This window comes from Ambystoma mexicanum, chromosome 2p, assembly GCF_040938575.1.
Source record: "Ambystoma mexicanum isolate Mex_15411 chromosome 2p, UKY_AmexF1_1, whole genome shotgun sequence".
NCBI lineage: Eukaryota > Metazoa > Chordata > Amphibia > Caudata > Ambystomatidae > Ambystoma > Ambystoma mexicanum.
The window spans coordinates 1437108084-1437129897 of record NC_090923.1 but is presented as its reverse complement, the minus strand read 5'-3'; the positions used below and the strand labels follow the sequence as shown (position 1 = coordinate 1437129897).

At 46.4% G+C, this 21814-nt stretch overlaps 1 protein-coding gene across 1 annotated transcript in view; it reads right to left on the bottom strand.

The window, feature by feature from the left end:
* CDK5 (cyclin dependent kinase 5) overlaps positions 1-21814 on the bottom strand; it is a 312730-nt gene that overhangs the window by 242464 nt on the left and 48452 nt on the right. Inside the window, exons 2-4 of the mRNA XM_069645972.1 lie at positions 18869-18957; positions 16651-16718; positions 14094-14154 (exon numbers count right to left, since the gene is read on the bottom strand). Coding sequence (XP_069502073.1) covers positions 14094-14154; positions 16651-16718; positions 18869-18957 — 218 coding nt within the window. The remainder of the gene's footprint in view (positions 1-14093; positions 14155-16650; positions 16719-18868; positions 18958-21814) is intronic.

Genomic DNA, 21814 nt, shown 5'->3' with positions numbered 1-21814 from the left:
TTTTCAATCTCCCAATGAAGTCTACATAAAAACCTTTCCCAACAATACTAGTTAAACTAATGTTCCACCTATGGAGGGACAGTTAGAATCAAAGTCAATGGGTCAGAAGAGTCTGCAGGGAGCCAGGGCAGCCAAAGTTAATTTGAACAATGTCTATGGAGCTGAGGCACAAAAGTCTTGCACAAAGTTCGAGAGTTTGTAGAAAATCACTGTTGGGCCACAAGCTGTTAGGCTTGTGAAAGTCAGAGCTGAGATCAACTCTTCAAAAAGCAGCTACTGCAAGTCTCAAGTGAGAAAATGCTAGCTACAGACAAAAGAGGCAAGTAACCCTTTGTCAGCACGGTACCTTAGGTTAGAAGATGATGATCCAGCTTGCTTCTGTTCTGGTTGCAGGGTTGCAGATCCTGGGTTCATGGGTCTCAGTCGATGGGGACAAGAGGGAGGACGTCTGGAGGACTCCTGCACTGCAGTTCAAAGGTCGGCGGCAGCTATGGGCTCTTTTCAGTTCAGCAGCACGTCGCAGTTTCAGCTACTGGCAAATAGCACTACTGTGAATCTTGGACACTTGATGGACTTTCTTCACTCCTTGAGTCCAGCACTGTGGTGAGGTGACTCGAGCGTGGGTCGTCTTGCTTCTGGAGGATCCTGAGGATCTTCCTGGAGCTCTGGTCCGGCTTAAAAGACATTGCACTCGACTACGGATTTCTCGACCCCTGGCACTCGGTTCCAGCAGCAAAGAAGTACAGCCAGTTGGGGGAAGGTATTCCAGCAAAGTTAATCTTGGGGTTAGTTAGTGCCACCAACCCAAGGGAAGAAGTCGTCCTTTCCGGAGCTTCTCCAGTCGATTCGGAAAAGCAGTTTCAGCACAGCAGCAGGGCTTCAGCGGGCAGTTCAACGGTCCAAGAAAGATGCAGCAAGCTTCTCTTCACGAATCCTTCATCAGATGTTTCGTCCAGTGGTCGAATGTCTTCAGTTCAAGAAGCCTCGCCTTTTATGCAGGTTTCTTCCATTCAGGCACAGCCTATCTGTCACTCACGCAGCAGGATGGCAAGGACAGCCAGCCAGCCTATCATGACTGGGTGCATTCAGGTTACCAAGGAGACTAAGGACAGGGTGTTAGGGAGAATTCTCAGAAATGTGCTAATTCCCTTCTACCTTAGACCCCCCAGCTCTTTTGCTGGACTTTAGGACTTTTAATTTTTATCCTGGAGAGAGCGAGACCTTTTTCCCACTCTCTCATGTATTTTTATTTGATTTGAACTCTATGTTTCTTTTGATTTTGGAGTCTGACAAACTCCATAGGCATCATCTTTTTACATTGTGACAAACAGAACCCTTAGTGCAGCGTCACAGAGAAGTCCTTTGGATTTCTGCTAAGGTTTAAATACCTTCTCTTGGATAACTAATGTTTCCAAGAGTAGTAAAGTGAAATTGACTTTACTTACATTTTGTATCTTTATAGACCCAGCACACACTAACTTACAATAGGGTGCTGGAGGGGTTACTAAGTATCCCCTTTGTCTATCTTCTCATGTAACATTTTGTATGTTACCCTTTCTACAATTAATGTCTGGTGGCAGTGGTTTACTTTTTCCTACCATTGTGTGTTTTTACCGCGGGCTGCGTTCGCAGCTGCAGTATTTCACCCATGGGTGCCCATTTTGTTAAAATGGCCCGATCTTTTTTTGCTATTTCTTGTTGGAAAGGTCCTTCTTGAGATGTACTCTGCACGCCAAACCAGGCTTGGTCCCTTTGACGTTTAGTCTTTGGTGGGATTCACTCTCTAGCGTGTCTGGCAGGGAAGGAAGCAAGGGAGGTTTCCAAACTCCATTCTTAATCTTCTTGGTTACAGCATTGCACCCAAAGGTGATTGGCCAGCTGGCTGTCCTTGGCGGACAGCCACCCTGTTGTGCGAGTGACAGCTAGCCTGCAAATGAATGGCAGAGACTTGCATAAAAGGAGAGGTCTTTTGCAAGAAAGGTAGAGATGACCACTGAACGAACGAATCCAAAGAAGAAAGAGAAGCCTGCTGCAACACCTGGACCATTGGTTTGCCCGGTGAAGCCATGCTGCATTTATGAAGCTCCGAATTCGCCTTGACTAGACAAACCCTGCAAAAGACGACTTCTCCCCTGGGGTGGGTGGGACCAACCGATCCCAAGACAAACTTGACTGGAAATCCTCGCTTTGCTGGCTGTACTTCCATTGCTGCTGCAGGAACCGAATGCCAGGAGGCAGGAACACCAGATTCGAGTGCATAGTTTTTAAGTCGGAGCCAAGCTCCAGGAAGATCCTCCGGACTCCCTTGAAGCAGGACTAACCAAGCCTGAGCCACCTCAACAGAGTGCTGGACCCCAGAAGCAAGGAAAGTCCACCAAGTGTCCCAGAACCGCGGTGGTGCTATTCGTGAGAAGCTGAAACCGCAAAGTGCTGCTGATCTGAACTTTGCTCATTGCTGCCGCCGACCTTCAAATCGTAGTGTAGGAGTCCCCAGACATCCTCCCTCTTGTCCGCACGACTGAGGCCCAGGAACAACATCTGCCATACTACAACAGGAACAGAAGCCAGTTGGAAACAATTTCTTCAGACCTAAGGTACTGTAAACTAAGGGGTACTTAACTCTTGTTGTGTAGCTTGCTAGCTCTCAGACTTGCATTTGCTGCCTTTTGCAGAGTTGCTTGCAGCTTTGCCCATCACAAGCCTCCCAGCTTGTGGCCCAACAGTGATTTATTTTTCTACAAAGCTCTCCATAACATTGTGAAGACTTTTTACTTACCTTCAAGAAGTACCTCAGCTCCCCTAGACTTTGCTCAATTGACATTGGCTGTCCTGGCTCCCTGAAGACTCTTCTAACCTCTAACTTTGTGTTTTGATCTATCCATCCAAAAAGTCATACATTCTTTCCTGATATAGCCGGGAAAGTGTTTGGGGGTTTAAAAGGTGCTTACATGTTTGAGAAACTTGTTAACCATTATTTCCTTCCCTAACCTTTTCCTTTTGACACCAAACTCAGTATTTCTCTAAATGTACCAGTGATATATCAATGTACAGTGTCCTGATTATTGAAGTCACCTGAGGGTGTAGGAAATTCTGTGTGCCATCTCAAAAGGGTATCTACTGATTTATTGAAACTGAGAGTGTGTATTTCTGAAGTATATTGAAGTGTTACTTATTTGCTCCCTTCTAAAGAAGGCTTATTTTAAAACTGACTTAAATAAATAATTATTTAATCAAGAAACCTTGAGTGTAAGTGTTATTTGGATACGTGTCAATGTGGAACTCCATGTTGCAACCCTACAGCTCACATTGATCCCTCTTTATAAGCCTGGCTGCTCAGTCACTCTACCAACTTGTGTAGTACAGACTTATACCAAAGATTGGTTTACCTATTGCCAAGAGGACAAGGCTGGTGCAGTCTCCCACAGGTAACTGCATACAATCTTGCCTAACACATGGAGTTTCGGGCACCTCCCTCGATTCCTGCCCTGCCAGACACACTGGAGCCGAGGCAGATTTCGGTACTGAAGCCCACCAAAGGCAAAACAAACAAAAGGGTTAAACCTGGTGAGTAATACCAAAGAAAGACCTCACAAAAAAGAAATGGTGGGGGACATTTTGACACAATGGTCACCCATGGGTGCTATACTGCAGCTCAGGATTCAGCCTGTGGTAGGAAAATTAAACCAGTGCCACCAGCCATTTAAAGTCGTGAGGGTAAAATTAAAAATGTTACATGAATAAGTAGGAAAAGGAGCTACTAAGTAACCCCCAACACTCCACATAAAATGGGTGCTGGACCTACATAGGAAAAAGGTAAGTAAAGTCTATTTCACTTTACTAGTAGTTCACCCAAGAGAAGGTATTTAAACCTTAAGAAAAATCTCTGAAGGTGCTGTGCGTCACCATACAAAATGTAGATGCCTATGGAGTTTGTCAGACTCCAAAAACAAAGAAAATACAGAATCCAAAATACAGGAGAGAGTTAGAAAAAGGTCACTCATTCCAGGATTAAAATCAAAAGTACTAAAGTCCAGCAAAAGAGCTGGGGGTCTCGAAGGTGGGAGGAATTCAGCACCAAAATGAAAATTCTCCCGAATAGCCTCCCTTCCACCCAATGAAGCTCCCTTGCCTGAATCCAACGACCCCGCTGTAGATGGTAAATCCCCTAGAAACCCAAACCCCTGCCAGAATCCCTGTTTTTCTGTGTCCTATCTGAATACTCCCAGGGATTCTCCTCCCGGTCCCTCTGATTATTATTTCCTGAATTCACAGTCTGCTTTAACCAAACACCATCCCCTTATTCATTTTACAAACCTTACAACAAATCTCACCTTTTCGAAGTCACCTACCCCCCCTAGGCTGAAGAATATAACACCTTTAACCTCATGACACCTTTTCCCCATCCTACCCAGTAGGATACTTAGAAACTCTACCACCCCACCTTTTCCGACGCAAACACTTTCGCACACTGTGAAAAACAACAGACTAACACCAGAGCCGTTTTCCTGACACATCCCGACACAGGGTTCAGGCAATTGGACAAGAACTACACAAACATGACGCCCATTCTCTTCCCCACAGGGATAAAAGGTGGAGCACAAGAGCACACTAAGAGCAATGCTGAACGCACGAGGAAACCGCCATTCCGGACAAGCAGTTCAAACAGAGGAGAAAGGCGGCGAGACCAGGAGGGACAATGAGGAGGGAATTGCCCTTGTCCTTTTCAACTCAGACCCGCAAAGCCTCCGAAAGGGAAATCATAAGAGTGGGAAGTTCAGCTGGCGTGTGGTGCGACAGGTGTCAATGGCACACAGAGACCTCCTGCGCTGATAGCCAAAGTGGGGAGAAGCGCTTGCCGCCGTTGTGCTTTCCTTGACTCCCGAGACAAGAAACTCCACAGTTCAGCACAGGCGGTGAGTCGAAAGAAGACTGATAGTAAACCGAACTGTGCTGGGCCCAAGGTTGCAGGCGGCAACCTTGTTGAACAAAGGACTTGTATAATTGAACTTTAAAACCCTAGTAAAACGTTCAGAAGCAGAGTGGTCCAGCATCGCAGGGGCCCTCATTCGAAGGACTCTGACTGAAGCCTTTTTTGGGTTGTGTTATTTTGTTGAAACTACAAGAACCAAGAAGCCTTAGAAGAGGCCGGTCTGAAGTGTCAAAGCGGTCCTATGAGGGTCAAGCAAAACACCTCGTATACTCCAACGTCTTTGACACAGTGAGAAAAACTGTTTAAAGCCTGGCTGGTGGCTAAGGAAAACCTGACTGGGGGCGGAGACCCAAACTTAGGTAAAGGTAAGAACCTAAAGGTCTTGTGAACAGTGGCAAGTGTAAACCCGACTGAAGCACGCCGAAAGAAATCTAGGAGAAGGGAACCCCGCTTTTCTGATGAAATGATTAAGGGAAGTAAATCCTGCATTGTGATAAAACGGAGTGAATTGTGCCATTGGCAAATGTGAACCCGACGGAGGGATGCCTGCAAATTGGGAGTATACAGTGATATACCCGTGAACATAGTGGCGACTAGTGAGAACCCGGATGAGGGATGTCCGCAATGAATAGTTGTTGAAAAAGACATTGAGTTTTTTTTTAATGATCCATTTTGACTGAAAGGCCGTAATGAACCCGATTGATGGAGGCTAACATTGCAAGAAGGATCAGAGCCTGGCTGAGGGGGATCCAAGAGGCGAAGAGCAGTCGCCCAACGTGAAAAGATTGCCAAAGGAACTTGCCAAAGGAACTTTTGTTTGTTTATTGTTTTTGGTACAGCCGGCCTCCTAAGGCAAGAGACTTTTGCAGGAAAGAGCCTTGGACCCGGAAGCTCCTGGCATCGTTGAAAGGAACTGTAACCTTGTGCTGGCGAGGCCCCAGAGTGTGCTATGCTCAAAAGTACTGCCTTGTCCCGCGCTAAAAACATGGGGAGGGGAGACCCAGACATACCATCCTGAATCATTTGGTGAACACTTCTTGTCTTGAGAACATTATTCCACACTATTTTGTAACTTAGTTGTAAGGATTGGCAATAGGTTTTCTTAGTATAGGCCCTTTTATTTGACAAGACGCCACTAGGACTGCTTTATTATTATTTGATGGTTGTAGCTTGAACCCATCTTAGATTTGGGTCTAGATTAGGCGTTTTTCTCACCCATTATACAGTTTAATAAACAAACACTCTTAAACTGTGATCACTTGCGTCTGTCTTTACTATTGCCACCATGGGTTTGTTACAGTATTCAGCTGAGAAGTGACAAAAGTGAAATTGCGAAAGATGTTATATCGAGAAGAGAGCGAGTAATTGTCAAAGTGGTCCTGCGACGGGTTGAACAAAATCCTGCGCACATTCGAAAGGGAAAGTAGATAAAGTTAGTCCGAGACCGACAGAGGGATATCAATTAAAAGACCGGCGGAGGTGGACCCTGGGAAAATCACCAATGAATTTGTACATGTGAAATCCTAAGAAGAAAGGAACTTTGATGTTTGTCGTGTTGCATAAGGCCCTCTGAAATAAAAGACTTTGAATGGTAAAGAGACTTTGGCACAGAAGGCCATGATGTTGAAGTTCTGAACTGCATCCTCGTGCTAGAGTAGCCAGAGACTGTGCTAAGCTTGAGTGTGCCGCCTTGTCCAGTGCTGAAGACGTGGGGAAGGGAAGCCAACGGCTTGAATATCGTAATTTCTTGAATACTTTTCTTTTGCATAACATTGTTTCCCACGCTATTTGAATTTATAAGTAAGGATTGGCAATAGGTTTATTAGTAAAGGCCCTTTTATTTTGACAGACCAGACTAGGACTGCGTTATTTTTTGATGGTCAAAGCTTGCTCCCATATTTAGATTTAGGATTAGATAGGCGTTTTTCAAACCCAATTGAAGTTCAATAAACACTCTTGAGTTGGGATCACTTGTATCTGTTTTACGGTTTGATACCATGCCTTCCTTACAGCATATATTCATATATACATACATACATGCATGCATGCATACAAGCGACGCTGGTTGAGGCCAATTGGCGCTGGAGTAGAAAAAAAGCAGAAGAAGGGGAGAGAGGGAGGAAGCAGGGAGGAAAACAGCATTAGCAAACAGTGTTTTAGGTTTCTGTATTCCCGTTATGTTAATGGCGAGCAGCTGATACTGTCATGCGCCGCTATGGGCACTGCATATGGGATTGGTGGCGACGTGTCGCCCATTAATTGTGCCATTACATGTTTTTCCGTTTAACTGGGTGTTGCTCTATTTCTTTTGCAAATGGCCGCCGCAGGGAGGTACTGGTTTCCATTCCTCCCGGCTGCCGGCGCGTTGCAACCCTGCTTCGGCATTTCGCTTCAATGGGTAATACGCGGTTTGTAATTTCTGCTTAGTGCCGCTGCACTCCCATCTCTTACGTTTCCCTTCCTGGCTCGCCCGGGTCTCACCTTGCACCTCTCTGCCGTTTCGCCGCCTTCTCCCCTCGCTTTCCTTCCCTTCCAATGGCTTCTCTGTTGCGCTCTCCCTTTTCCCTTGTTCCCTTGTCTGCTTGCTTACCTCTCTCGCTCTTGCGTCCCGCTGGCGGAACACCAGAACTTTCTTTTTTGCGTCCGACTCTGCGGTCGCACCCCCTTTGACTCCGGAGCTGCTACCTTGGCCGTCCGGCGCCTTGTATCCCCACGCTGTCACGGGTTCTTACATTGCCCTGACACATTCGCGGCTGAGTCCGAGGGCATCTCAGACAGGAACCCATATTCCACCATATAGCAAGTCAGACCTCATTGGCAATAACGGTCCCCTGCTGAAGACCAACTACAGCACCAGAGAAACTACCTCTTCAAGATCCGTTTTTTTTTTTTGTGCCTTCTGGCTTTTTCCCCATTTCTGGGTCGTCCCAGAAGGTGTCAGCTGGCCTTCCCTTATTTTGGGGGGGGGGGGGTCACGATGGCGACCTCCCATGGTAGGCCGTACCTACACAAAAAAAAAAGGAGGAAAGCTATGGAGAAAGAAGAAGTCCATCACAGAAGATAGCAGTACAGGTGAGGAGGGGGAGGAATTGTGGAATTCTGAGGAAGTCCAGGAGCTGATCGCAGCTGTACAGGGCCTTAACATGGAGGTACAAAATCTAAAAACAGAGAACTCAGTCCTGCGTCAGTTAGTGTCGGGACGTAATCCTCACCCAGCTGACTTGCCCCCATGTCACTCTCTTCAGGCAAGTTTGATGGAGCCTGAAGAAACTCAAGGATTTCATCGACGCATGGCAAGTTTATTTTGCATTCCGCTCGCATGTTTTTGCAGCCGTACACGCCCAGGTCAGCTTTATGGTATCAAACTTGACCTGCAACGCCCAGGCATGGGTTACCCCATTGGTGACGGGCAATAATCAGGTTCTTCATGATTAGATTCCTCACCCTGCTCAAACAAGCCTTTGAACGACCAGAAACTACTTACGTGGCATGTAAAGATCTGCTGGATATCCATCAAGGAACCAACGGCCTCCTAACTACATCACCTCATTCAAGAGGCTCGCTACAGAGGCCGGATGGCCCGACAAGCACAATATGCTATCTTTCGTAGGGGTTTAAAGGAGGAACTAAAAGGACGAACTTGCAAGGACTCCCCATCCTGCAACCTTCTCAGACCTCCTGTCCACGGTCTTGCAGATCGAGTATCGACTAGGAGAACGGAGAACCGAAAGGAGGAAAGGAAGGCCTCATATGACTCACACAACGGCTGCCTACCCCTCTCCTCCCTCTGCTGTTCGTCCTGCTAGAGACGAACCGATACAAATTGGTGCAGCCCGAGCGCCACTAACTCCCGAAGAAAGAAAGCATCGGCGGGACTCAGTCTGTGTATGTATTGTAGTTCGGACAACCACCTCCTGAGGACATGCCCAGAAGTACTGCCTAGACGGGCGGGAAACGCCAGACCTCAGACCTAAAAGGGATGGTTAACCGAGGTATAACCACTCGCAGTCCCTACGTCTCACTCACCTTAGCCTCTTCTCCCAACCACGAAGATAACCGCCTCATGGTCATCACTTTGGAAATCACCACGGATCATCAGACCATCGAAACTAAGCCCCTCATAGACTGCGGTGCAGCCGGTAATTTCATAGACACAGTTTGGGTAGACAAGGTTGGTCTACATCGACTCCGACGGGAAGAGGACCAGAAGGTTGAGGGGGTAGACGGTACACCCCTCACGTCAGGCCCCATCACGCACACCACCAAGACATTGACTGTCAAAGTGTTTCATCGTCGAGAGAGGTTCTCCTCTGATATCATACGGGCGGCCCATTTTCCCGTGATACTGGGAATTTCCTGGCTCAGGAGGCATAATCCCACGATTGATTGCACAAAGAACACCTTGGCATTCCATTTGGCTTATTGTCAGCAGCATTGTCTCTCGGATACCACCAGAGAGCCTATAGGTCTCACACCGGCCGGTTCCACTGGAACACAAAGGGTTTGCTGTATCCCACCGGAGCTGATGGAGTCCAAGGAAGTGTTCGTCAACAAGGCTGTCCTGGACTTACCCCTGCATCGGCCAGAGGGCTGCACCATAGAGCTAGTTCCAGAGGCTCTGGTGCCCTTCGGACGCATGTTTTGGTTGTCTATAACAGAGAAGAAAGCCTTGAGGACCTACCTGGACGCTAACCTAGAGGATGGTCTCGTGCAGCCTTCTATGTCACCGGCAGGCGCTTCTCTATTTTTCATTCCAAAACGAGATTCACCAGACCGGAGACCCTGCATCGGTTATAGAGGCCTGAATAAGGTCACCATTAGGCATAGATATCCCATGCCCATCATCCCAGACATTCTCGAGGCGGTTCAAGGAGCCACTAGATTCACTAAACTCGACCTGCGTAGTGCCTACCACTTACTGTGCATAAAGAAAGGGATTGAGTGGAAGACGGCCTTTCGCACTCCATATGGACTCTATGAATATAAAGCCATGCCGTTCGGACTAGTAAACGCACCAGCTGTATTCCAACGGTTCATGGACCGCATATTCTCCGACATCCTTTTCATCAACACTATTGTGTACTTGGATGACATCCTGCTGTTCTCCCTCAACCCTCAAGAGCATGTTAATCACCTCCAAGAAGTACTCAGTCGCCTTCGAAAGCACAAGTTACTTGTCAAACCCAAAAAAATGTAACTTTAATGTCACCACTGTGCCATATCTAGGATTTATCCTTTCCGAGCAAGTGGTAAAGATGGATCCAAAGAAAGTCGCGGCCCTCCTCTCCGAATTCGGTGAAAGAAATCCAGAAATTCTTAGGACTGGCGAATTTCTACCGCAAATTTATTGCAGACTTTTCCAAGACAGTTATACCTATCACATCGTTGCTCAAGAAAGAAGCCTTGCCCTTCAAGTGGACAGACGCAGCTGAAGAGACCTTTCCTCACCTCAAGACTCGGTTCTGTTCAGCCCCCATCCGCAGCCAGACCAGAGCCGTCCTTTCGTTATTGAGGCTGATGCTTCCGCTGGAGCGATAGGAGCTGCCCTATTGCAAGAAGAAGGGGTGGAACACCCCACAGCATATCTGTCTAAGACTCTAACCGACAGTCAACAGAATTATTCCGTGATCGAAAAGGAGCTTTGTGCGATCAAGATTGCATGCGAGGAATGGAGACACCTACTACAGGGCGGTAGTACCCCTTTCACCATCCACACGGATCACAAAAACCTCAAGGTACTCGGAGGAATGGAGTGCGTTAACTCTAGACAAGCCCGATGGGCCCACTTTTTCAACCAATATGATTTTATTATCACCTACATTCCGGGCAGCCAGAACGTCTTGGCAGACGCCTTGTCGCGCCGGGATTCTCCCAATTCAACCTCAGAACACCCCACAGAAACCATCTTTAGGAGAAATCGGATAGTAGGACTGATAGCCGCCTTTCTGGAGGACGTAAGGAAGGCCGCCATTTCTACTCAACCCATTCCCATGCCTCGGGTGGCCACACACCGAATAGTCCAGAAGGATGGATTGCTGTTGGTTGACCAGAAGTTGTATGTACCTTCTCCAACCCTACGACAAAGGGTCATGGAAAGGTGTCCTGCCAACATCACAGCCGGTCATCGCGGGATCAAGGGTACCACCAAACTTATATCTCAGAGTTTCTTCTGGCAGACCATGTCTGCGGACGCACAGCAATACTGTTGAGTTTGCCCAGTATGTTCCCGAAGCAAGAATCGCACACAAAGGCCCATAGGCCTTCTGGAACAAACACCTGTGCCCACCAGACCTTGGTCCCTGATCTCAACTTACTTTATCGTGGATCTACCAGCATCCCAAGGCTGCTCGTGCGTCATTGTCACCATATACTCCTACTCTAAGAGGGCGCATTTATCTCCACTGTCAGGAGTACCATCGGCGACTGGGATGGCGGAACTCTTCATCAAGGATATCTTCCGACTACACGGGCTCCCGGATAAGATCATCTCAGACCGGGGAAGCCCGTACACATCCAGATTCTGGAAAGCGCTGTGCAACAAACTGGGCATTGAAAGGGCTCCGTCGTCTGGATTCCATCCACAGACGAATGGGCAGACTGAGCGTCTCAACGCCACCCTGGAGCAGTATCTCCGCTGCTATAACAATCAACTCCAGGATAATTGGATAGCCTTGCTATCCACTGCCGAATTTGCATAGAACAACACAGTGCACTCGGCGATAGCAATGTCTCCCTTCTTTTGCACCTACAGTCTGTACCCCCGCAGCATCCTACCATTCAGACCAACACCCTCCAACATACCTTCGATTGAGTCCAATTTGGCCGATATCGCAGCTGCTCACGACATTGCAAAAAAAGTCTGCTCGAAACACGCAGTCGGTACAAGAGACAGGCTGACCGTCACTGCATGCAAGGTCCCAATTGGAATGTGGGTTCCAAGGTTTGGTTGTCGGCACGCTTCCTGACCCAGTGGGTTCACGCATCTAAGCTTTCCCCTCGATATCTTGGTCCCTACGAAATCATTGCCAACATCAATCCGGTGGCTTTTCGCCTACCATTACCCAAAAGTCTATCTCGCATTCACCCAGTATTTCACGCTTCCCTCCTGCGTCCAGTTGCGCAGGGATCGGATCCCATTCCGGCTCATAGGCTTCCTAAGAACACCATTTCCACCCGTGAGTAATAGGAGGTCTCTTCCATACGAGACTCCCGATACAGGAGGGGTCGCCTGGAATGCCTGGTGAGCTGGAAAGGTTTTCCGTCCTCCGAGGGCTCCTGGGAGCCCTAGTCGTATGTCCATGCGCTCAAGCTAGTCGGCCGGTTCTACTGTGCCTTCCCGGGGAAACCCGGGGGGTGGGGGGGGCAGTCTGGGAGGGGGGGCATACTGTCATGCGCCGCTATGGGTACCGCATATGGGATCGGTGGCGACGTGTCGGCCATTAATTGTGCCATTACGTGTTTTTCCGTTTCACTGGGTGTCGCTCTTGTTCTTTTGCAAATGGCCGCCACTGGGAGGTACTGCTTTCCATTCCTCCCGGCAGCCGGCACGTTGCAACCCCGCTTCTGCGCATCGCTTCCTTGGGTAATACGCTGTTTGCAATTTCTGCTTAGTGCCGCTGCACTCCTATCTCTTACTTTTCCCCTTCCTGGCTCGCCCGGGTCTCACCCCGCACCTCTCGACTGTTTCGCTGCCTTCTCCCCTTGCTTTCCTTCCCTTCCACTAGCTTCCCTGTTGCTCCCTCTTTTCCCTTGTCTGCTTGCTTACCTCTCTCGCGTCCCGCTGTCGGAACTTTCTGTTTTGCGTCCGACTTTGCAGTCGCACCCCCTTTGACCGCAGAGCTGCTCCCTTGGCTGTCCGGCGACTTGTATCCCCACGCTGTCACAGGTTCTTACCTTGTCCTGATATATTCGCGGCTGAGTCAAGAGTGCATCTCAGACAGTAACCCATATTCCACCAGATAGCAAGTTAGACCTCATTGGCAATAACAGTCCCCTGCTGAAGAAAAACTACGGCACCAGAGAAACCACCTCTTCAAGATCCTGGTTTTTTTTGTGCCTTCCAGCTTTTTCCCCCCATTTCTGGGCCGTCCCGGAAGGTGTCAGCTGACCTTCCCTTATTCTGGGGGGTCACGGTGGTGACCTCCCGTGGCAGGCCATACCTACACAAACAAAAAGGAGGAAACTTATGGAGAAAGAAGAAGTCGTCCATCACAGAAGATAGCAGTACAGGTGAGGAGGGGGAGGAATTGTGGAATTCTGAGGAAGAGGAACAGCCAGTTGACAGATACAGAATCATCCTGACAAATTTATATCGCTGAAGCAAGTGGTGTGTGAACTGCTGCAGAGTTATCTTGGCAAAGACATTTGTGTTGATGAGAAGAAGTTGTTTTGAGCTCTTTGTCACAAGTGGAAAGAGGAAACCCTTGTTAAACATTTGTGAACTGTTGGTTGAATTCAAGTTGGAACTTTTTGTTCTCAAGTTGGAACCAAAAGAACTGAAGTGGAACTTTATTACAAGACATGATTTCCTTATTCTTTTGGAACTTTGAATCGAATCCTGCTTAAATCGGGGGAAGGGGAATTCACCCATCATGTATCATGTATACCTGTAAGTAATGTGCCCATGTAACTGTAATCAATGCATCTTGTATAATATGTACCTGTAAGAAATTCACCCAGATAGCCCAGGGCTTGGTGCGCTATATAAATAAACAAAAACCTAGATTATAAGGAGAGACTTATCAAGTTGTGAACATAACTGACATATTTGTTTTATTTGAACTGCCATATATTACCTTATTGAGTCGTTGTATGAACAAGTGTGAGGGACAGAAACCTTTTGTTAGAGTGTTTCCTTTAGTTTATTTTAGGCAGCGAAATCCTCGTCAGGATAGGGATAGTGAGGCGTTTATCCAACCTTTTGAGTTAATAAAATGGCATCTTTTGAAAAATCTTAAAGTTGTCCACCTAACATTTCTGACCTCTCACATTGGGAACACTTTCTTCCATTTGCATAGAAGCTTTCTTTACGTCATGCATTTTCCCTGTAAAACAGTCTAAACTTGTCCATCCTTGTCATCATCCGTTCAAAACAAACCAGCGTTCATCAAAGAGGGAAAACATTCCTCCTGATAAATTAAGAGCAGTGTACTCCCTGCCTCACCTGGTCGCAGTATTCAAACACAAGTGTGAGCTTCTTGTCACTGTGCAAGACGTCGTGTAACCTGCACCAAAAAGGGGGGAAATGAAGATCATCAAAGCAAGGCATAAACAACCTGTATGCTAAACATGTAAAGAACCAAGAGCAAGAGATCCTTTCAGATTTATCGTTTGTTAGTGGTGAAAGAGGAATAATCATTATGTAGCCTCGATCAACAGAATCAGAAGCTCTCTGCAAACTTGCACATCAAAGCCCTCAACTTCCGATTAAGAAGCTGTAGTCTGTGTCAGCATTCGGCCAGTAAAAATGAATCCATGTGTAGGCAGAATATTATATATCAAATTCGATGATCGATAACTACATTATTGCTTGCTGCAGGACCCAGACGCTTAAACCCTTGCAAATAACCATTTCATAAATATGCGCACACGCATGCACCCCATTCTTCCCACATACAGCAAGCCCGCTCACCTGCAATATGATCCTTCCTCACAGACCCCCTGCGCATACAGTCATTCAACTCTTATAGTACATTTCCATACAAGTAGCCACAAGTAGAATCAACAAACTCCAGTGATGAACAACTATGAACCAATCATAAAAACTGGCAATTGCTCTGAGCATCTTTCCATACTATTGTTCATTAGCTCACTTTGCTATTACAGAAAGAGAAACCCATATGTAAATGTGTTGTGGCCCCAGTACAAGCTAGACCAAATAGCTAGAGCACATTCCATCTGCACGGAACATCATCAGTAGGTGTTATCGGAGGTCCTAGGTACAGGGAGCTTTGTGCCAGTGTCTTGGGGAACACGTGCCAGACTGATCTGGAGGCAAAACCATTCAGGTTTCAGGCTTTGATTCTTTCCCATCACACCAAAGGCTTGATGCCAAGTTGCAAAAAGGCCTAAAGCAAACTGTATTGCACTGCTTACCACCTACACTGTGCCACTGGAGAACCAAATCAGTCACCAACCCTCAAACAAGTCAGCCATAAAACCAATTCTCATGACACTGGCCGACTTTAAGGTAGACCTTCCAGATGGCTCCCGATAAACATGCAACACAGTCTTTATCAGACTACGTTGAAGAATCCTGGCAAATTAAGTTGTTGGACGAATCCTTATTTTAGTATTGCTTCATTGAACCACCACTACCAAAATGCAGCCGCAAAATGCACTTTACAAATATAGTAATGAAATAAACATACCTTTACCTACAAGTGGATCCCAACCTGGCCGTTCTTGGGGTCCCAAGGTACACCTCACTCATGACGCCCAATAAGACCAAAAATGTGTCTAGTGTTGACTGTATTTCCCCAAACAGAAGAGATCTAACCTAGCACTGCCTCTTCAGGAGGTGTGGCCAAGACTGATTTGCATATATTTGTTTCCATTGTGTAATAGTGCAGCAGGATAAAAGCTATGCAATGTAAAGCTGTGCAGAGCAATAGCTATTAAGCATTTCATTTTTAGTGTTTTTCATCATGCCAAATTGCAGCAAACCGCTTCGAGGCACAAAGAGATACAAGTGAGTAATGGGTGCGAGTGGGGAGCTAGAAGGTGGGGTGGGAGGGGCATCAAAGGAACAGGAAGACGGTAAAAAAGGGTACAGGTGTGTTAACCATTTTAGAAAAAATGAAGACTGGCAATAGTATAATTGGGATAAAAGAGAGATACACCAATTGATTTATACGTGTGGCTGAATTATATAGAGCTCAGTTGCCCAAAGGACAATGTCCCAACATGCGACACCCAAACATGACGGACAGACGTTTGGAGTAAGAGGCTCCAGTGGTGGTTGGTTTAGCTGTTCCACTGAGAGTCCAGATATAGGGACAGTGCCTGCCTTTGATGTCTTGCTTGAATAGTCAGATTTTAAGGCACTTTCTGAATTTTGAGAAAAAGGATTCCACGCAGCGATCGACCACTAGTTTTGTTACATATTTTTGTTCTGGTTACCACTAGTGATCTGCCACCGGGTCAGTGTCTTTTCAAGGGTATCACGATCAGGTTATTGGAGGCTGATAAATTTAGGCTTCTGCACGATGCACATTTGATGATACCTCAGTTGAGATGGGCTGGCTCACATTTTATGAGGTTTCAGAGTACAGTGCACACCGTCTTTATCCTGATCCTTTGCTTGAATGGTAGTCCATCCTAAGCATTTAGTGCTAGTAATGGAATCAATGTTTTAAGCTAAGATTAATCTTGACATACTTTGTTTAGAATCAGTCGGAGTCCGATTTTATTTTAGCCTAAAGTTACATGCCATTACAATACCAAGATTTTGATAAAAACAGTGATCAAATTACTTCAATTTTTGTGCCATTTCTCTGTACACAACGATTGTCTGGATGACATGGAATCAGTGTTTTTTCTTTGTTGAGGTTACGATTAATTCAAAGCTTTCCATCCATCACCTTTGGGAATTACACAGACTTACTCAGACCATGTGTAGCACACACGGATAGCAAACCCCGCCCCCCCACCCCAATCTACCTTACTCTTCCTGACAGAGCACAGTAAAAAAATAAGCAGCTATTAAAATGTTCACTTACCGAACAATGTTCTTGTGCTTCAGCTCCTTGAGCAGACAGATCTCGCGAAGTGCTGAGCTGGGAACCCCCTGAAAAACAGAGACACACAGACACACACACACTCAGCCAAAGTCGATAATCTGTTTCCGATAAACAGCTTTCAAAACAGGCGCACCTTTTTAGTAAGAAAAACTTTAAGTCACCACACTAAACTTCTTTCTAGGAGATAAATTGAAATGTGCACCACCATCCAACATTTATGGTCATCCCTTGTACCCACTCCTCTTCCACACATTATTCCATGTGTGTAGAGGAGCAACAGAGAATTCTTAGAATGGGTGAGAAATGGCTCTCTAATCTTTCTGTCACCCACCCACCCACCAGCTATAAAGACAAGGTGCATTAGCCATCAGTCTCTTCTCTGCCCTCCACTCCAGCCCATCCGCATTTAGCAGTGTGGTGCTGCTGCCTCCAGAACACCTGGTACTAAACTCTGAGTCCTCTATGCCTCTCAAGGGTTAATGAACCCCTCCAGTGGTCTTGTTATGCCACCATTACTGGGGCATCAGTGGGCTATACACCTAGGCAGCCAACAGTCCATATAACAGCTATGAAGGGATCAATTGTCTGTCCTGAACTAGGAGTTTGTTAGTGCCTGGCCTTGGGCATCTTACTGAGGGCGGAGGAGGAGGAATGGTCAATCTTCAAGCAATGTTAGAAAGGTATGGGGTGAGCAAAATCACTTGTGTATGTTTTATAGCGTCATAACTTCCTATTTTTGAATACAAATCGCTAAATCGGCAATCCGATGAAATCACCTATACTGACAGCACAGGGCCGGACCTTGCTCTACCCCTGTGCAGGGCGAACTGGTGTGGTTGGTCAAATTACACCCCAGACTGGTATGCCGACCTCGGGGCAAGATTTCAGCCCACCAACTGTTATGGGGCTGGAGCCAACCCCGAATATACACACAAGTTCACAAATTTATATATATACACACATATATAGATTTGAGAGCAGGAAAGGTTACATTCCTCCTTCATTTTATCAATAAGTATGATCTTTGTCACTATGGTCTTTGTCACCTACTAACCCAGAATATGCCTGTTCAATACATAATGGCACAAATGACCACCCCCCCGGCCCAATTAACCAGGACCTATACGTTTTCCCGAAATTGAGCGTATGATGGTCGAAAGATATTGATTTTGGCCTTGAACAGTTTCCAGAAAATGATTCTAGTGGAAGTGAAGCTTTGTATTTTTCACGTTTGAGTAGCTTGTACCTTTTAAGAAAAGGATTTGACTTAATCAAGAAGCAAGCAGGTGTGGACTGTGCATGTTTTAAGGCAGACAACCCAGCATTTAGCTTCAAAGATTCCAAGACCAGGTTCAGAATTCTGACACAATCTAAATACAGCGTCATTTTAAAAGTGAATGATTGCCAAACACAAACATCTCAGACACAAACTCTTGCATACGCTTGAAACGCTTTTTTTCCCAGACCAATCCAGCGTTGCGTCAATCCCCACCAGGAGTTGCCCAGACAGCTTGCTTGTCCATGAATTGATCGAATGAGAAACGTCAGCGGAAGAAAACAAAACGTTTTTTTCCCTCCCGCTGACATTTCCGGCAGCACCTCGTTTTGTGCCGCCGACGCCTTCATCCCTCTGTGACACCGGTTCCCTTCACTTACGTGCATGGGAACTGGCGCCACAGGGTCCTTTTTTTTTGGTCTTGTAATACGTTATTCCTCTTGGGAGTGGGGGACACCCCTGCATTTCTTGAAGCCACATTTTAGTCAACAAGTGAACAACTCCCCTTGTTCACTAGAATGACACCGAATGGGAGGTTTGTTCGAAGGTTTAGGCTGTCCACATTTTTCGTACAGCCGAAATTCAAACAACTATCCCATTCGTTTTTTTTTTTTTATTTGAACATGTCTACAGATTCCAGACAGCTTTACCTGTATTACTCAAGGCAGGGGTCTGCAACCTTTGGCTCTCCAGATGCGTTGGACTACAACTCCCATCAGCCCTAGACACATAGTCCATTTGATAGGGAGCATGGGTGTCGCAGTCCAAAAATATCAGGAGAGCTGCAGGGTGCAGACCCCGGAACAAAGGAATAATGGAGTGAAGAATGTTTCTGACAGCTGACGTACTTGAAGGTCTGACTTTACACATAACCCACTCTTTTAGTAACAACCTCTTCCCTTTTGGTTTGATATTACCCACCTCATCATCATCATCCAGGCGCACACGCTTAAGAGCCACAATTTCATGTGTTTCCCGGTTCTTTGCCTTGAATACAGTGCCATAGGTACCTGTCATCCGAAAGAGAGAACAGAGTCTGATTAAGTCATTTATGGTTACTGGCATAACTGAAAGCTTAATCAGGAAATGAGCACATAGTGGCGAGGAAAGGAGGAGTATAAATCCACATCAGAGAATAGATGTTGGGATGGGAGAGGTTGGTTGTGTCTCATAAGATGGGTGTTGACATGGAGAGGTGTTGTGCAGAGCAGGGTGCTCTTTCTCAGACAGAGGCAGATTCAGGTTTAGCATCTGGCAAGTGGAGTTTTGGCTAATGCAGTAGCAGGCTCATGAGCGAGATGCAGATTTCCAAATGAGTGGGTACGTTTGGCATAATTATTCATCAGTGCCTTCCGAACCAAATGCTGAAAATGATATGTAGGAAATAGCGATCATGTAGTTATGGTACGATTGTCCCCACATAGGAGGAGCACTTTTTGAGCATCATGTGCACTTTGGCTCCTGTCAGAGGCACTTTCTGCACAACCCTCTGGTGGGGGCTGTGTAATCATATAACCAAGTTGTAGGACAGTGTGTCACTCAAAAAGAAAGAGCAGACTCTCCAATGATAGCTGTAGCAGAGAGGTCAGGCTTAACTTCAGGACAGAGGAATGCTAGCAGGGAGGTACGATTATTTCCAATAATCATGACAAAAGAATACACCACACTGGCATACTGAAAATGTACATTTTATTGATAAGGTCACACCTAAAATATTTATGATAGGGAAAATAAGTACTCAGGTTAAACCTACCAGACAATAGTGTAGATAAAGTAACAGTAAATGGCCATTTCAGGCATAGCTCACACACAACTCTACAATGTAAGCCCATATCTGTTGGTAGACAAAATACTTATATGTGTGCCAGAGGTTTCAAAGTTACCACACAGAACTTGGTACAAGTGTCCTGCTACAGTACCATACATAATGCATATGCACACAATACAATTATAGTAGTAGGTAGAGCACAGGGGAATACAAGGTCAAACACAGTCAGGAGGGATAACAAAGTCCAAGTAATATTTGTGAAGGACAGTTACTATGCCCAGAAGGGCATATTACACATATTACACACCAAAGAGGGAAGCAGTGGCACAACAGTGTGTATCCTTATGCCACAGTGGAAACGACAGATTTAAAAATAATCAGACAGTCTAAATATCGAGGTGTTGGGGAGAACACCAGGGGTCCTCGGACACCCCTGGAAAAATGCCATCATCCAGGCAAGTACCTTAAGTGTTACTTTTAGGAGCTATACATTTGAAGAAAGTGCCCTGCAGGAAACCGGATTAAGTCTGTAGGTTGACCTGCAGTTATGGTGAAAAGATAGGTAAGTTCCATCTCCTTCCTACAAAAGCAGTCCATCCCATTAGGTTATAGAAGGCAAAAGAAACCGGCAAGTGCAAATCTTCCTCTACAGGGCAGAATGAAGGATACGGTCACCAAGAACTTGAACCCTGAGCCAACGACGCGGACGACGGTACAAAAGGACAGCAATCATCCTTCACAGGAGTGGGACACACCATACAGAAACAGAATCCATGACAGAGATGGCTCCAGGAGGATGAAGTTGCACAACACAGGCCCCAGTGGCTCAGCAAGCAAACGTGGATGGTGTTAGGAAAGATTCCTCTTTACTGCACCTTTCCTTCCATTTCTATGGACCCCCAAAGTTGTTGCTTTTATTTTTGTATCTGGCCTGCTCTTTTTTGCTCATCTGTCACGGGGAAATATGTCCTTCAGGCTGTCAGCACTGGGAAACATTGTTTCCCTTAGTCTAGTTACTTTGTTACTACTTTTAGTAACTCGTCATCACTTGTGGTAACGTTCATCATTGTACAATGCATCTTACAATGGGGTACACCTTTTGTTTTGCCCTAGACTAACGCTCAGAGGATTTCTGGTTACTCTAGGTGTGCTAAATGGACAAGCTGGTGGCAGCAGTGAATTTTTACCATTTTTTGGTATATTTCGTTTTAGCCTTACCGCATCTGGCTACTGTGAAAAACCAAAGGGTGTTTCACAGCCTAGTCCCCGGGAGTCTGTACTCAGGTGGCCAGGTAAAGGCCATCGCTTTTGGATGCCGACCCTGGGGGTGGACAAGCGAGGGAGGATCACCTGGGTTGGGGGTCCCGGAGGAGTGGGGGGTGAAGCACCTGATGGTGAGACATGGTATGCCCCTTTTTCCTTAACCCATTTAACCCCTATCCCTGCTTATTTTATGGAAACTACAACTCCCATAATTCCTCCCCACTTCACACTGACCAGACTACTGAGCTGAGGAAGATGAGGAATGAGCCCAGGAGGATCATCTCTACGGACTTGCAGTGGTTCTGTCCCTCTAATGAGATCAAGCAGTCAGGCACATAATATTAATTACATACACCTGCCGCTTGTTAACACTCCCTGTCAAGATAAAAGGTGGCACGCACAGTCACACTCTGAGCGAGGTTGGGTGCGAGAAGGAACAGCTCTTTCGGGGCTAACGCGAACCAGGCTATCGAAGTTGGAAGGCCAAGGGGTTGATTGGCTGCTGCAGAGAACGAGAGAAAGCCAGGCGACAATTCCATCCTTTCAGGAGGCCGTAAGCGTTCCACGCCAAAACACGAGTGAGCGGAAAAGAGAAACCTTCAAAATACTTTCAGGCGGCCTGCTACCCTACCGAGTGAACAACGGAGTTTGGGAGGAGCAGAGGAGGCGTTGGTAATGGCCTTAACTGCTATGGCAAAAACCAGCGAAGATCGAAGCCCAAGTAACACGACCGTTGAGTTATCGAAGGCAAACAAAATCCTGGTTTGTGTTACGAGCAAAAGAGATATGTAACAAGAGTTGAAAGTTGCATGTGCGCCGATAAAGCGTGTAATGAA